The 16,818-nt window shown below is 37.5% G+C and overlaps 2 protein-coding genes across 6 annotated transcripts in view; one reads left to right on the top strand and one right to left on the bottom strand.

Annotated features, from left to right (window-relative positions):
- LOC110829632 (EGFR adapter protein) overlaps positions 1 to 16,818 on the top strand; it is a 743,671-nt gene that overhangs the window by 62,395 nt on the left and 664,458 nt on the right. For 2 of the 3 annotated variants that reach the window (XM_087358342.1, XM_087358338.1), the window contains exon 1: positions 14,122 to 14,395. The exons of the other annotated variant lie outside the window; for it this stretch is intronic. Coding sequence is in view for 1 of the 2 variants with exons in the window: in XM_087358338.1 (XP_087214464.1) it covers positions 14,367 to 14,395 (29 nt within the window). In the remaining variant the exon portion in view is untranslated. Of the gene's footprint in view, positions 1 to 14,121; positions 14,396 to 16,818 lie in introns of those variants that run through there. 3 annotated transcript variants of the gene reach the window in all.
- LOC110840539 (lachesin-like) overlaps positions 1 to 16,818 on the bottom strand; it is a 126,599-nt gene that overhangs the window by 71,831 nt on the left and 37,950 nt on the right. The gene's annotated exons all lie outside the window — the stretch shown is intronic.

Below are 16,818 nucleotides of genomic sequence, written 5' to 3'. Positions count from 1 at the left end.
TGATAGAAGTTCAAAATATATTTTGGCACGGACTACAAAATGCTGTAAAAGAGAGAGCCGTAGTGCGTATTTATAATGAGAGTGAAAGGGAGGGGGGCATATCACTGCGTAAGTCAACAGGTTCGGGAAAATGTAATTATATTTGGTTCGAAATGACAACGAACATTAAAACTTTCAGTGGTGTATTTGACATACCAAATTATCCTTGCATGTGTGTTGTTTCCAGAACAACATGTTTCATATCAACTAACAGAATGCGACGCATTAAATGTATATAATAAATAACCTTTCTGTTCCCTGATTAAACATTTTTCATCTGTCACGCACACAAAGCAGTGTTAAAATTTTATGGTGCTGTTCTTGAAAATTCATTTAGTAAGTGATTATGAACATTAAAATATCAGTTATTGACAAATTAAATATTCTAATCATATGCGGATTTTGTTTGAATGCGATCCATCAAGAGGCGAACATGTACGAGGTGCGATCGGAAAGTTTCAAGACTGTGTCAATAGAGGGCGAACCGGATGTAGTACGAGCTTCTGCTGCTAGGGGGTGCGGCCTACATTCATAGTGAATCAGTGTGCCAGCCGGCATCATGGAATTAGCATTTGTTTCTTGTTACGGGCGTTTTGGTAGTGCATTACACCGACCCTCCTGCGATTTCAGAATGGCGTGTGCATCAAATTCTGCCAAAGACTCGCCAAAACGGCTACGGAAACCTATGAAATGCTAAAGCAAGCAATTGGGGAGTCCGCAATGGGTCGTGCACAAACTTTTGTGTGGCATTTACGTTTTAAAATTGGCCGAACCTCTGTCGATGATGACGAGCGTTCTGGACGACCATCTTCGAGCACAACGCCCGAAAATGTTACGAAGATTCGGCAAGCCATTCACGAAGATCGACGTCGTACCATCAACGACTTGTGCGACATTGTTGGGATAGGCTATGGGACCTGTCAGCTGATTCTAAAGGAAGAACTCCACATGCGACGCATCATGACAACGCGCCAGCGCACACCGCCCTCAAAGTTCGACAGTTTTTGGCCTCAAACACCATGGCCGTCATCCCGCACCCTCCTTATTCGCCGTGTGACTTCTTCCTCTTCCCAAAGATGAAATTTCAGCCAAAGGGAAGGAGATTTGAGACGATAGAAGAGATTCAGGCAGAATCGCAGATGGTGCTTGACAGGCTGACAAAGAAAGATTTCCAGGGATGCTTCCAGGCTTGGCAGCGGCGCTGGGATCGTTGTGTTCACTCCCAGGGGAACTACTTCGAGGGTGATGGATGAATTTAATACCTGAGATAAGTGTACGGGTTTTTATAGGCGCAGTCTTGAAACTTTCTGATCGCACCTCGTATATGCTGAAATTCACTACTTTGTCTCTTTTTTATATTAGTAATAGCTCTATCGCCGTCACAGTAGCCGCGCGGTCTGAGGCGTGGGCCTTGTGCCGCTTGGTCACTGGGACCGTGGGTTTGAATCCCACTCAAGGCATGGATGTTTGTCCGAGTTTTTTCTGTGTTGTGCTGTCCTGTGTACAGATAGAGGCCTTGCGACGGGACGATCCCTCGTCCAAGGAATCCTACCGAATGTCTATAGATCGAGCCAACGAAAAGTTGGGACCCGCAGATGCTGAGGCACTGAAGAACGGGTCGTATAAAAAAGCTTAATCAGCATAGTGAATAGGCTAATAGCGCGACGACCTGAGTTGGATTCTTGACTAGGAAAGTCTTTTCTTTTCGCCACAAGGCCCACACCGGCCTTTGAGTTCATCCAATGAATACACCGTCAGTAAACTACGCCAATGTACCTCAGCCGTATTCTGGCTGACTTGCAATAAATATACCTCTGGATGGACTGCCTGCTGATGAGTGGCTGTACTAACGCGTATTTTCCCTACCCATTCATGCAAAAACTAGAGATATATGGTTCATCCATCACGGTTAATTATTCATAATCATCATTTCGTACCATAATCAGTGCTAATTAATCTGAGTTCATATTATGTCATCAAACAACGAAAAAAAGTAACTGCATATATTTTGTAACTAGTACATTTAATTTATCACAAGCCCCTTGAGCCAAATAATTTTGTCAGTGTTTCACTTTTTGAAACATTCAGCGAGAATTTAATTTATCGCTAATCGACTGTTGTCAATTATCAAATAAGTAATTTGAAATAAATATTGTTTAAACAAAAATACGCTTTAACCACATCTGTTTATCTCTCGCCAACTACATATCTTATATATGATTAAATCTTGTACAATGAATTGTTTGTGCGAGGAACATGATCTGAGCTAGGTCGCCTATTTATTGACATATCGCATGCTTTAGACTTCCATTATGCCACAGTGAATCGGACACAAAGTTGAGTAAAGGATGACGGACCATAATTGAAAACGGTACAACCATGCCCGGAGCAGTACAAAGCCCAAACAGTCGAGACTATTATAAACGAGGTTCATTAATGACTAAGATCAATAGAATCGACAGGGAGTCTACATATTTAACATGTTATGATACCTAGTTAAAATAGCCATGCTGATTTATAACTATAGTAACGACATTACACGTTTGAATGCAATTTTTCATGTTTACATAAAGTTTGGGTGTATGTGTTGATTGGGCTTACTACTACAAATTTGGCATTATATAGTCTATTGAGTACGCTGTTGTACTTTGGGATTTGGTTCAGTGTGTATGTGTTTTTGTCAGTCTGTCATGATTACTTTTAAAAATGTTTATATGAGTTTTTAATTTACCTATCACTATGTGCAGAGATCTACATTTATTTTTTGAATTGATTTTTTGATTCAGTCGTCTGTATTATAATTGTACAACCAGCAAATTTATGAATGCAATTTAATATGAGATTTTGATTTACTGATTGATATTCAGTGGCGAAGGGGCTCAGATGTACAAGAACTAAACAAGTATGAAGATGGATGTCTTCTGGGTTGTCGCCCTGTTGATGGAGGTGGAAATAACCACCGAAACGTGGGTAAACGTCTACTGGACTACATGGCGCAACAACCCAGATGTCAAATATCTTGACCGTCGTCAGAACCTCATATATCTCTTACTAAAAATATAGTTTAGAATAAATGGGTTCCATTTCTGCCACGCTTTGAACTAATGTTACCTATTAAGTGACGTCAGAAATCTATGTAATTCTATGTACAAAATAGGGTAAAAGAGAATATGAACGTCACAGAAATGTATGCATGGAATTTTAGCTCAGTAATTGAGGATATAATACCACAATTAGCGCAGTTCAGTTAACAAATTTTTGGGAAAATAACTTTTTAAGAGCAGAATTTATAAAATTAGCAGGGATGCAAAAAAATGGGCTAAGCCAGGTTTGGAAATATACTCTTCAGTGTATCTGTCCCAGACATCATCGTCCTCTGAATGTGATAGATGATGCAGAATGAAATAATATTATGTATCACACTCGTAGTAACGATTTATAGATGGTGACCAGAGAACAGACAAAACTGTAGGATTCTGTGTGTTTGATCTCCTTGCGAAAATTTACACGTTATATTAAATAGTCCCCTTGTAAAGTTTCTTTATAAACTTCTCTCCGTTTATAAAAAAGAAAGCCAGGAACGTTTAAGAATTCGCATATACTCTCTCTTCATCCAGAGATTCTAAAAAGGTAGAATAAACATTGTACTGGATGTGGCTTTGTATTCCAGAGACTTGAATTACCACTCCGTTTTATTTTAACAGTCTCTGTGATTAAAACAAAACAGATACAAACAGAATTGGTTATTTTATGAGAAAGTAAAATATATGACACAAACCATGATCGAACTTTTGTTCATCTTGTCATTAGAGTACAAGAAAAAATTGTTTTATAAATGTGGCTAACATAACCCTTAAAAATATGGCAAAGTCGAAATATTTTGAAACAACTATAACATATCAAAATGCCATTACCAGGGAATTAGAATCAGACAGTATTCCGAGACAATGTGGTACCAAGAAGTTTAGAATATTTTATCCTCCTGTCTTCTATTTTTTTAAAAAAAAATGTAAAAATTGAAATATACAGAATCATAATTTTGCATTGCTGTTACAGTCATATGGAATGTTGCGCCGTGTAGTAGACATCGAAGGTTTTAGACGTGATTACTGCTGCCATTATCATAAAAGTTCTACGAGACTACACGGTGCATCATCACAGAAGACTTAACTAACGCTCGCGGCCGTGAAATCATGAAATATACTTTTGTGGGACTTATGAGAATGTTTGAGAACAAGATGCTAAGGAGAATGTTTACACTCGAGAGAGACGAAGTGACAGGATGCTGGAGAAAACTGAATAATGGTTACCATAATATTTAATTCCTTATCAAATTATTAGGATCAGCAGATAAAGAGTTTGAGATGGGCCGGGCATTAGGAAGGCATGGGAAAGATGAGAAATTCTCACAAACGTTTTGTTGAAAATCCCCAAAGGAAGAAGCTAAGCACAAGAACTAGGATAAGATGAAAGGATTATATTAAAATGGACGTTAAATGAATAAGTTCGCAGGATTTGGACTGGATTCATCTGATCTTCTGTAGGCTATCTGAACCCGGTAACAATCATTCTAGTTGCATAAATGTAGTTTCTCAAGAAATACGTGTTTCTAGAAATCTCATGTCCTTGTGAGTTTAGTCATCAAACGTGCTGTTTGAATAAATCAGTAGAATTATTTTGCAGAGGATTGGTACATATCATTTTAAAGTGTGTACATATTTTAACTTTCAGTTTCCCTTCCGACCTACGTGTTCTGGTATTATGTTTCCAATTCATTCATTACGATTAACATTTCATTTTCAAAATCATGGAAATATATATGTTATTAAATCCACGCACAATTTATAAACGTCACAATTATTAAAACGTATGCCCCTTTCTGACGATCACATTGTGTTCTGATTCACAAAATAATGCTCTAATCTCTCTGTGTGGGTTGTCATATAAACCATCAATTGCAGTGAGAGAAGATTATACACATTATGAAATTTCTGCAATGGATCGTGAATTTTCGAATTGACCAGCTGTAATCCTTAAGCACGCTATCAATACATTCAATTGTTGAACGTCATTATGAAACTGAATACTATGACATAATAGGTCTACGTATTACTTTTCAGTTGTTTCGAAACAAAACTCTGATTTTCATTACTATTAAGTGGCAATAGTGAATCCCCCATTCCACCTCATCTCCGGTATCACAATGTCCGATTATGATCTTATGATCGCCTGCCAATCAGCGAGGCTTTGTTTTGCCTATCATGATCGTACTGTCGCCTCATTCCGTCGTATTAGCTGGCCAGAACAATGAATACCATTTACATTATCAAAATCATACAGTGAAAAAATGCAGCTCAGAACTTCACACCTACACACGTCACAGAGACTCGATATGTGTTCCGCGAGTCACATGACAGATGTGACGATAATCCAGCTCGTCTTGAATTTTTCACAAATTTTCCCTTGTGATGGAAGTTATGGCAGTTGTGATTCGCTGCTTCAACTCTGGCAAAGATTGATGTGTAAATGGATACTCGGCTGGGTGGTTCCGTGTGAAATTGTGTGCGAAGGTCACGTTACACAGCTGGTACAAACTCGTATCTTCGCTAGCTGCAGAACACGTCATCACCTCTGTTGTGGGATATCCTTTTTCTAAACTAGTGTCATCTAGCGGAGGCGAGCTACAAAAACAATCACTCGGGGTCATTTGAAACAAAACTTTTTAGAGTTTTCCTATCGATTGCTGTGGGAGTAAAGTTCTTTTGTGCTCATCCTGTATTTTCGGTGCATTAAAATTATCATTGTTTAAAGCATGTTTGGACTACAGAAACATTTATCAAACACTGGATTTAATCTTTTCACAGATTAAATGATAATTTATGGCGAACAATATTGTTGATCCTAAAAAGATATTCATGTGTTCTACATGATTTCAGTACAAATTCTGGATCCCATTCTTGACTCCACAGGCCTGAATTCTGTAATTTTATCCATCCGGAGCCCAAAGTTTTATTTTCAAATATTTTACCCGTAACCCATCTCAGCGTGACTTCCTTTTATTTTAGCCCGAATGAAGTCCGATCTGTTTACAATCTGCCATGACAATCATATAATTAATATACGTTCCTTTCTACACACTTGCAATCAAAAACATTGACGCGTAATCTGTATTCCAAAAGATCAAGCAACGAAGGATACTCCAAAGTGTTATTGGGATAAATCTCGGTCTGTTGCGTGGTAGGATTAATGCAGAACCTTCTAAATTCTAAACATAAACGAAATATGTTGCACTTAGTCGACAGTTGCTCGAATCAATTATATGTGATAAGAATAAAATCATTTATTTGTACTCGTTTTTAGGTATTATCAAGTTCTAGCGTGAGCGAAGTACGCTTTATGGGCCGATGTTCGTCTGTCTGCAGCTGGCTTCGTAAGAAATAAACAGCTTCAATGACCAGGGTTGTTTCTCTACAACAACAGTTGAATGCAGCGTTGCGCAATAGTTAGAACTAAGGGCTTTATTGGAACACGCTGTTACGTAACAGTGACCTTGGATCACGTTAATGCAACAGTAATCTAAGTGTATTTTGAACTTTATATCCGTAAGTGTCGGAAACGTTGACTGCTAGTGCTATTAGAACGCATTTTGATCTTTTGGAATCATATAAATTTACCAGGCAAATGGCGAGAGCTTCCACTACATACTATTGGAGGTTTTAGCACTAAAATAATTTATGCAGCCATACACTGCAACTTCCTAGGACGAGTAATCTCAGGGAGCCATTTCTCTGCTTCTCCGACTTCGTCCTTCATCTCACCCTTTTATCCTTAAAGTCCTGAAAACACTCTGCAGTCCTGCCTCCATCTGAAGGCGGATATTTCGGTAACAGTTGAAAAAAATATTTGTACTGTTCTACCAGAAATAATCTGCCGAATTACTTACCAATTTGATTTCGTGTTGGATAACTGCAATCAGTACTGTATATTTTCACATTGTGCAGTAAAACTGGCTTATAGTTCTGATCCTGTTGCAGAATAATTTATCTGAGGCAATGAATAATTTTTAACTTTCAAAAAAATATAAAACATTTTACGTACAAATTATTAAACATTCACAAGGACATTGGAGGTGATGCCATCTCCTATCAGTGTGTGTGTGTGTGTGTGTGTGTGTGTGTGTGTATATATATATATATATATATATATATATATATATAAATCAATCAATCAATCACCACGGTGGTCTAGCAGTTAGAACGCTGGCCTTGTAATCCTGGAGTCTCGGGTTCGATTCCCGGCGGTGCCCGAATTTATAACTTGTGTTGGGCAAGGCCGTGGTCTAGGCAACACGGAGTTTTCCTCCGGGGGCTTCCCCGGTTTCTCCGTGGCATCCCAACAATTACTCCATTCACACACAGAAGAAGGCAATGGCAAACCACTTCTGGATTATCTGCCAAGAACGTATATGAACAGGTCCCAGTCCGAGAAAAGGATGGAAGGATCCTGTTCATATGGACCTGTCGTCAGACAGAACACTAATTAATTAATTAATTAACATATATATATATATATATATAAGGCTACTTATATTTTATAGGACTTATTGACGCTGTTACATACATAAAAGTAAGAGCAGAAAAGCAAATATGCATTAGCAAATATCCTTTCCTAAGAAAGATGTTGCTTCAAATGAAATAATGCACACACCACAACTCCCCGATACTTTATAGAATGCAACAGCTTGATGTCGCTATAACCAAAGTTGATAATGGAACCTGCTGTGAACCCAGTAGAAATCCATTAGCTTGTGGTCTTCTGGGTTGTTGCGCCATAGTCTTGTACTTGAGTAGGAACAAGCTACATTTTACATCAGTTCAGTGAACTTACACAACCCATGTTTATAGAATTAATTTTATGTATTCAAAACTTGCTTCTGTCAGATATATTTTAACATGATCTGTTAAAGTCCTCTTCGGTCTTCCGAGTGCTCATCGGGAATTTCTCGCCACCGTTCTGAATAAATTCTTATCTCCAGTTTCCAAACTACAGCTTCTTTCTGTAATAACATCTTTGATTTGACTTCTGCAGTTTTAAAAATATAAAACTGACTTGTTTGGAGCATTTTCCATTACACTATGACCTATAAAAGACGGCCAGTTTAATGAATATCTATTTTGCTTTTCACAGGTCTATTTATTTAAATTATAATATTCTTTTGCATGTTCCTTGAAATTGCAGTCCTCTCGTTGTGATCTGCAGCAAGTGAAATAAGTGTTTACTTTCTTTAGATAAATATGCTGATGGAATTCAAATTGTATCAAATTCAGAAGATTTATAATAAAACACTTGCAGTCATTACTCCATCCTTGTAATAACAAACAGCATAATACGATTTCAGTTCAAAATATCTGAAGAATTTTACCGACGTTTTAGAGGTCCTTGCTGCCTCCATTATCAGTCATAAACTTGATGATGAAGGCAGAAAGTAACCCCTGAAACGTTTGTTGGTTTAAAAACACTGTAGTTCTAAATTCCCGTCTTGCATTTCATAAAACATTGTATCGATATCCTAATGCCAATATATCTCGAGATAACTGAAATAACGTAGCAATCTACATGGAAATAGCAATCGAGTCCAACTTAATGCTTTCCAACAGTTCCCCTACAACAAAATATTTCAAACCGAACAGAACCATGGTAATATCTTGTATCCTTCCATTTTATGTGGTTTCTAAAGTGCTTGTGTATTTCCCAAACTGCCTTTTGCACAACTTAAAGGCAGCTCGTGACTTTTCATATTCAAAGAGAAAGATTAACTAATGAATTTTAATATAAAGGTAAATATAATAACTACGTTTCGATATAACATTGAATCTGTACAGGATCAAACTTTGATTGTATCTGAACAGTTAGCGTCTTAAATTTGAATACCAATTAGTGGCAGATTATTAATTACGAACCTAGCAATAAAGAGACAAAAACTTCTGGATTCAACATATTTAATCACGTCATTTCATACTCAAATATATGTCGACATAAAGGACCTGATTAAATGATTTTTTTTAAATGTGTAGATATTCTCCAAGTTTTATTTCCTATCTTAATAAGCAACAATGTGAGCAATGTTCGTAGCTTTACAAAGATCCAAGGGGTACTCCATTTCCGTCCAGGTACTCTGAATCGTTTCAGATGTGATGGTCAGTCACTACAGTGGCGACAACGGTCCTCTAATGTTCCTGCGCAGTCAAGGTCATTACTGTTGTGTTCCAGCGGACAGAATAAAATTTGGAGAGTTTATAAGAAAACACTTACCTTGGTCCTTTATGTCGAAACAATTCACATATTTGAAAGTGCGCATACTACCAGTTTCGTATAATTTTAGGTCAAAACTGTGTTTATTTATTTTAGAACCCCCAAGTTTAATTACATTATTTAAATTAACTATTTAATTACACTCACTTGTTATCATGTTTTAATCGTAATTATAAATGCATTAGCTTTTAAATAATAGTGTTGTATTGTGAGTTCTTATTACGTACCATTATTTTACACATAGGCCTATTATACATTATACACTATAATTACGAATGCATAAGATTGTACATGGAAGCTGTCCAATTCCACTTTGAGAACACAAATAAATGTTTACTGGCTGCTTTGCATGCTGACCGTAAACCTTTTGGAGTTTTATCTGTTATGTGGCAAGGCGAATCAGACAAACAAAATTGCATAGAGTGTTGCATTTGTATGTGTGGTTTGTACTTGTGGGTTGTTTAATGACGCCATCAGCAGCTCAGAATGCAAAACTTTAAATTACAGTATTATTAGCAACTAATAAATTAGAAATTATGCGAAAGGAAGCGGTAGTGAAATTATTTAAAGTATTTTCCCAGAATATGTATGGAGTGACTGGGAAACCATGAATGCTTTTAGTTTGGATGGCCGGTCTCTGGACCAAGGTTTGAAGCCAAAAACTACCGAATTTAAAGCAGGAGTGTTGACCGCTTTATCACGACTTCTGGTAGCATCGTTTCAAACCATTGACAGTTCTATTATGTTATATTTAAAATATTGAATATATGTAAGATATGTATAACGCCGGTGGTTTTATGGTACGTAGCTCCACAATTTTAATGCAGCTTTATATATACAGAGCTAGTGTAAATGATGTTCCCGATTTGAAACACATGTTACTTACGTTTAATGAAATTCAGATGCACAAAATTGGTACCGATGGAAAGAGAAACTCTCCAAGTTTATGTTGGTATACTTCTCGGTCGCGTAGTAACACTGTTCGCCGCCAGGGGCGATATGAGAGAAAATGGCTGCCATCGAAGACAGGGGAGCCTTTTGTGTCCTGGATTTCCACGTTCACCGGTCTGTTATTAGTGTACAACGGCATTTCCGAACCAGATTTGCGGCAGACCCACCCAGTGGGCATATAATTCGTAAGTGGTATTCCGAATTTAAGAAAAGGGGCTGCATTTGTAAGAGAAAGTCAACTGGGCGCCCGTCAGTAAGCGAGGAAACAGTGGAGCGGGTCCGTGCAAGTTTCACAGCAAGCCCGCTGGATGTGTGCCGAGTTACCAAGGGGGCACACATTGAACACCTGTGATGTACTGAAACAAAACTTGGACAGTTTCTTTTTCCATCGGTACCAATTTTGTGCATCTGAATTTCATTAAACGTGAGTAGCATGTCTTTCAAATCGGGAACATCATTTAGATTAGCCCTGTATATACACAAGTTCGAAGACGTAGGCGTGATGGAAAATGGTACCGAAATGGACTTTAGGGGAAACTCAGTTGGAGGATGTGGATTCGATTGTCAAAACGGCAATGGACCTTCAGGGTCCATCGATGTTTAAATGTGTGATATCACATTACATGTTAATTGACGTCAGTTGAGGCGCGAATTGTAAATCGGAAACTGTGGAATCTAACGGCATTGAATCAAAATTCCGGGTGTAACATCCGCGGGTACTGCCTATAAAATTTCAAATATACCTGTTTAACATTTACTCTGGTACGTTTTTATATGTGCAGAATATATGCAACAAACTAACGGAATATTCTTAAAATTTATATGAGTTTCTCTTAGATCAGACGCTTGAATTATACGTATGTATGAAATTCTGAGACTTTTGAAGTCCTTAATTTACATTCGGAATTTATTCTAACTTCACTGTGATGTTCATAGCGGCCATATCAAAACAACTGCAACTACATTGTTCAACTTTGCATCTGCTTAGAGCTGTATTGATCGACAGGTCAGCAGCCTGATACTTACTCTGTTGGTTTAAAACCCGAAATAAAATCAGTTCTACTCAAATGTCCCACTACTAGTACTTACTCTTATTATCTCTCACTTGCCGGAAGTTTAACATTTTCCCTCCCGATAAAAAGCACCTTTATACAACAAAGAATTAAAAAGATATGTATCTTTAGTGACCTTAACCTTCAATTATTCATGAGCATTGTGCAAGCGTACCAACTTGCAGCTCTAACCCACATTCTGTACCAGAAATAATAGTGGTGCATCAATAAGCAATCCTGTGCACCATGCAGGCAGACTGTGCTTCCTTCTGGTACAATTCACACCCCAAAACAGGAAGTAGAAGAATGAAGGTTGAAAGACATAAGTCCCCATGACCTTTAAAGATGGATTTAGATCGCGGATTTAGATTCCGCTGGAGGAATTATTTACACTTCTGTTTTAAGTCGGCCAGTCAGACAGAATACTGTTCATACTTAATTTTTTCGCTTTCTTAAAATGTGTGAGGTGTCGCAATGAACGTTGTTGATTTAAGGTACGATGATGCTTGTTCTCTGCACAAGGCTGTTATGAATTATAGAAGAGAAATAGATTTTAAAAATATTCTTCAATAGAGTTACAGAAATGTACAGGAATTTTATAGGTTTATCTTTACCTTGTTAACCATTTCTTTTATAAGAGCGATTATTCACATATTCACAATTTCATTACATCTAGATATTTCATTAGTAAATCATGTGATGGTCACACGTAATTCCTCTCTGACTTTGTAAACATAAGCCATAAATACATGTGATTAGATAATTAGAGTATCTACACTTCAACGTTATATTCAGTGCATTAATTTCATCTATGTAAGTTTATTCACGCTATTATAATAATATAATTTATTTATAATTAAATTATTCAAATAAAACTTATACACAGTCTCTGACATATGAAGCATGCAGTACGCTAATTCGCAAATCAAAGAGGAAAGCAAGCCTCAAAGCAAGTGTGACTTTTAAATATTTCTAAATCCCAACACGTTTCAACGGACAAATGTAGCTATGGTAACAAAGCTAATACTGAGCACAATGTTTTGTTTAAATCACGTGGACCGCGTTTTAATTTAATCGGATTTCACAGGAATGAAAAAAAGTAGTGAAAGAATATGTAAAGTGTGTTTATTGTAAGCCCAGAGGGTTGTGTGTGTTTGGGCCCTGAGCACCTCACTTCAAACATTCACTTTTTTATACATATCTGATTCAGAAATCCAGCCACAATGCATTGTAGTATCATCGTCTAACATAATCCATATTTTCAGTAATGCACAAAAAAATATTTGTAGCGTAATAAAGAAAGCTTACATTTGTATTAGTCTCTAGTTGTAATTAATACTTACATACGACTGTTGCTTACAAATGTAACAACTCAATTAACATTGCCTTTACAAAGAGAGTTATTTCGATATGAAATTCTGTATTTTTTTTTTCCATATAAACATGAGTTTTTAGTATAGACATCCTAATTCAATCCGGACCGATTTCAAAGCTTGAACTCTTATTGATTTTTTGTTTCTGTGAACTTCCGTCAACTGATTAAGTAATACCGAGTAGTGTGTGCATTCATTTTTGAAAGTTTCTTACTCGATGAGTTAGGTATTTCGGTGCGTAGTTTAATTAAATTATTTACGAAATTGTATCTTGGTGGTCAAAAGAGAAGTTTTAATAGGGGTTAACACACACGAAAATAATTAAGGTTAATGTTTTGTATAACCACTTCTTACACGTAAGTCTATTCATCGTACATTATTAATTCAAAAAGGTGCATCGGACCCAGGAGTGTTGAACATGGTAAATTCTCGGAATCAGCTTCAACTTACTCTGTGACTGACGTCAGGGCTTCCTCTGGGTCTGTCTTACGTACTCTGTTGAAGTCTGCAGTTGGAGTACGTGCCTGTTCCCAGAACTCAAGTAATTCTGATGTCACGTTTTGATGGGCATTTTGGGAGTGGCGACGAATAAGAAATAGACACAGAATGCATTTTATTGGTATATTACCTTATCTCCTGCGGCCAGTGATGAAGGAGAAAATGTTTACAATCATGATATTATTAAGCAAACATCCTTCACCATTTGCTTGTTTTGAATGCATAGCTTTGTGAATCATTACGTATTATTCTTAAAATTTATTGACTTTGTGTACAGAAGTTAAGGAAACTCCTGTTGTTTTTAAGCTCGTAGTTCAGTAATGTTTCATATCGAACCGTCTCATCCGAGGGTTCTAATAGTTTTGTTTTGTCCCTCCATGCAAAGGCTGGAATATTACCCACAAAATTTCTATCTCCTCCCATGTTACTCCAAACACGTAAACCAATACCATCTTAGACTATTCATTTTTTATTACAGAACATTTGTGGGTAATAAAATGTCGTTAAACAAATTGTGTTGCAATAATCGAGCTGCAACGTTGTACAGTTTTGTTGAAATTACTGACATTGTTTCAGATATTATATAAGGTACCATGTCTTAAGTTTCTTGCCTCATGATTTCTTTTTTCATTTCTCCCCTCGGAAATGTATCGTATACCCCTGAGCGAATAAAAAGTTTTTCACCGCCCGTATCTGAAACATTAGACCTTTGCAACCTGCAACGTAATCGCTTCAGAAGGCGAAGAGTTTTCTGTGGTAAGATTTCGGCTTACAAGCACAGATAATGCGAGCCAGCGTAAAGTGATGTCATTTCCCCCCTTCCTCTTGGTTTCTTCCTTACATACGATTGGTCAGATTACCGGAAATATTCGCTCTACCGATTTCATCCGATTAGTTGAAGCAGTAGTGATGTGTGGTCTTCGTGTGACGGTGTTGTGTGCGTGTTCTTTTTTAATATTTCTTTTATGATGATGGAGTAAGATACGAATAGTAAAAGTGCGAATTTGCTTAACTTACTCTGTGTTATAATAAGTGCAACTTTAAAAACATTCAGGTTATAACTGTATCAGCAGCAAAGACACTGGGACCAACAGTACAAATCGTGTTGCATCATGCTGTTTTCAGTCAGTGAGCCACTAATATGGCGGAGGTACTGGTGACAAAGGGCAGGTAAATAATTATTTTACTACAGATTTAAATATACGGAACAGTTCAGTACAAACAGCATTCTTATTAATGCGGAAATTTGCTGAACTCTGGAATACGAATTTGGTCAAGTGACATGTATCGCTTTACTTCAACCTGGTAGTAATTTGTTAATGGAATAGAATATGAGGAAAATTTTTGGGTATTTTATGTGTTCCACCACATATCTTCGACGATGTTTCTTGTCAGTTCTAAGCACAATAATATTCGTGTCCGGAGGTACAAGAATTCGATTCTTCAATATTTGCTCGGAAACTTTAAAACATCGACATTTAACTGGAGTTCAGTAGCAGTGGCGAATGTTCTAGTCTTGCAGTGGGAGGAATACAAAAGAAACGTTTTACTGTATTACAACACGACAGCGGCTTAATACCTTAGCATTGTGCTGTGATTATTGTACGAATAACAACACATCCCAATAAGTAACATGGCCTATTGTATCACTAATTCTAACCTTATTATGATGCATATAAACGCATATTGTGGCAGTACAGTGTCATTAAAAAACTAATTACAGTTCAGTATTTTCACTGTCTGTCTAGAATCTGGACATTAAAATATAAACAACTTATGACATTCTCCGTTCAGACGTGGAAGTTTCGCGACGTAGATAGATGGCACCTGTGAGGAATGTAATGACGAAAACATAACAGGAAAATAGTGACAAAAATAGAGAAGAACTTGAGGAATGATCATGTATTGGAGCATTTACGTTGTGCGATTTTGAACAAAATATGTAATTGCACAAACTTTTGTGGATTCTAATACTGTGGTGTTGTAAGGATGTGTAGCATTGCAGCTGAGAATCAATCATTCTTGAATTTCAATATTGTTATTTTATCTGGACTAAACCCATCGTTTAGAGTACCTAGTTAAATGCATACTCTATTGAATGTAACACGTCACCGTTAAAACCTTTTAGATTTACATATCCAACGACTGTTTTAGATCGTTTTGGTCATATTATTTTAGGGCGTACTTTGCAGTATAATTCCCTGGGGTTAGAGTCGAAAGAGGGAGAGGATTACCTCCACGACTTCATGTTGAGGTTCTTCGTTTCTTAGTACACGCTGTCTTTATGGACCTCTTCTTCTTCTTACGGGGGAATATCTGGGTTTTTTCGTTCCTGGCTTTTCGTGATCGCAGGTAGGGGCTTGACGCATATTTAAATTAGTTCGGAAAGTATATTCCTTTCCGGAATACACGTAATATCCTCATGTATTCTCTGCAACGTGCATTAAGATTTACAAAATTAGCCTTGTTGGATAGTTTCCACTTTAGCCACCGGATCGCAGCACCTGTGTCAACCTCAGGGATATCCTCAACCGCAATTTCTATCACTGCTCGTAGGATACACAAAAGTGCGATTTACGCTCTGTAACGCGTTCTCACTATGTACTTCGTTCAGAGAACGGATAAAAGCAGCGTACATTTTTCTGTTTTCAGTATGGTAAATCGCAAAGACATGAGAGTGACACTAAATGTTTGAAGTCGAATTTTGCTTAAATAATATAGAAGAACGCGAGCCGTACCGCAATGAGAACGTACATTTGGAAGGTACTGAATAAGCAGTCGCGGACAGCCGACAATGGGTGGCCTTCCAGCTTGGTGGTTGGGCGTGGGTCTAACAACTCCTCCCCGTAAATAAACAATAAATTATTACAAAACTTTGAACATGTCCTTGAGTGTCTGAGCTACTGTTAGCTTCTCAGGAAGGACTGGGCTCCATGGAGTAAGTAGGTGAGGAAATAATCGCTGTTTACACTGAGAATGCGGTTTCTCAAATTTTTAACGCAGGTGGGGTCTACTCACCACCGGGCTTCAAAGTGTTAATTAGAGTCTTGTGAAACAGTGCTTTAATAAGAAATATTTGCAGATATATAGGAGTAGGTTTTTGCCTCTTTCTGATGAAATCAAAAGATTACGCCCATGGAAGCAATTAGCTGGATGAAGTAGCGGTTCTGAATGCAACATTGGGAAAGGAGAACGCTGAAGGCAAAGGCAAGGCAGAATCTACTGTGTAAGAGTGAGTTGAGAGTTCATTTTCCACCCTACTGAACAACTCATTAAGTATACAGTGGGTGTCCTTGCGTGGAGACAACTCCTCTCCCCCTCCCACCACCAAGTCCGTTCGGTCGGCTCTAATGTTCTAAGTTTAATGCTGCCTTGGGATAAGACAGTGGACTCAGCAACAAAACCTACAAAGTGATTGCGCAACAGTCCAGTCATTACTTTTTATCACCATTAAAGTCCCTGTGTTGCTTTTTTTTTTCCAATTCTGCAAACACCAAATTTTTGAGCTGCCTACGGTGAATGTTATATAAAGCGAACTAGTCTTTACAGGGACTATAATTGTGGAGCCGTCTTCGACTTATTTTGTCGGTTGC

This window comes from Zootermopsis nevadensis, unplaced genomic scaffold, assembly GCF_977971745.1.
Source record: "Zootermopsis nevadensis isolate Lab colony 2312 unplaced genomic scaffold, Znev_1.0 Znev_ptg000030l, whole genome shotgun sequence".
Classification (NCBI taxonomy): domain Eukaryota; kingdom Metazoa; phylum Arthropoda; class Insecta; order Blattodea; family Termopsidae; genus Zootermopsis; species Zootermopsis nevadensis.
This window is presented reverse-complemented; position numbering and strand designations above follow the sequence as displayed.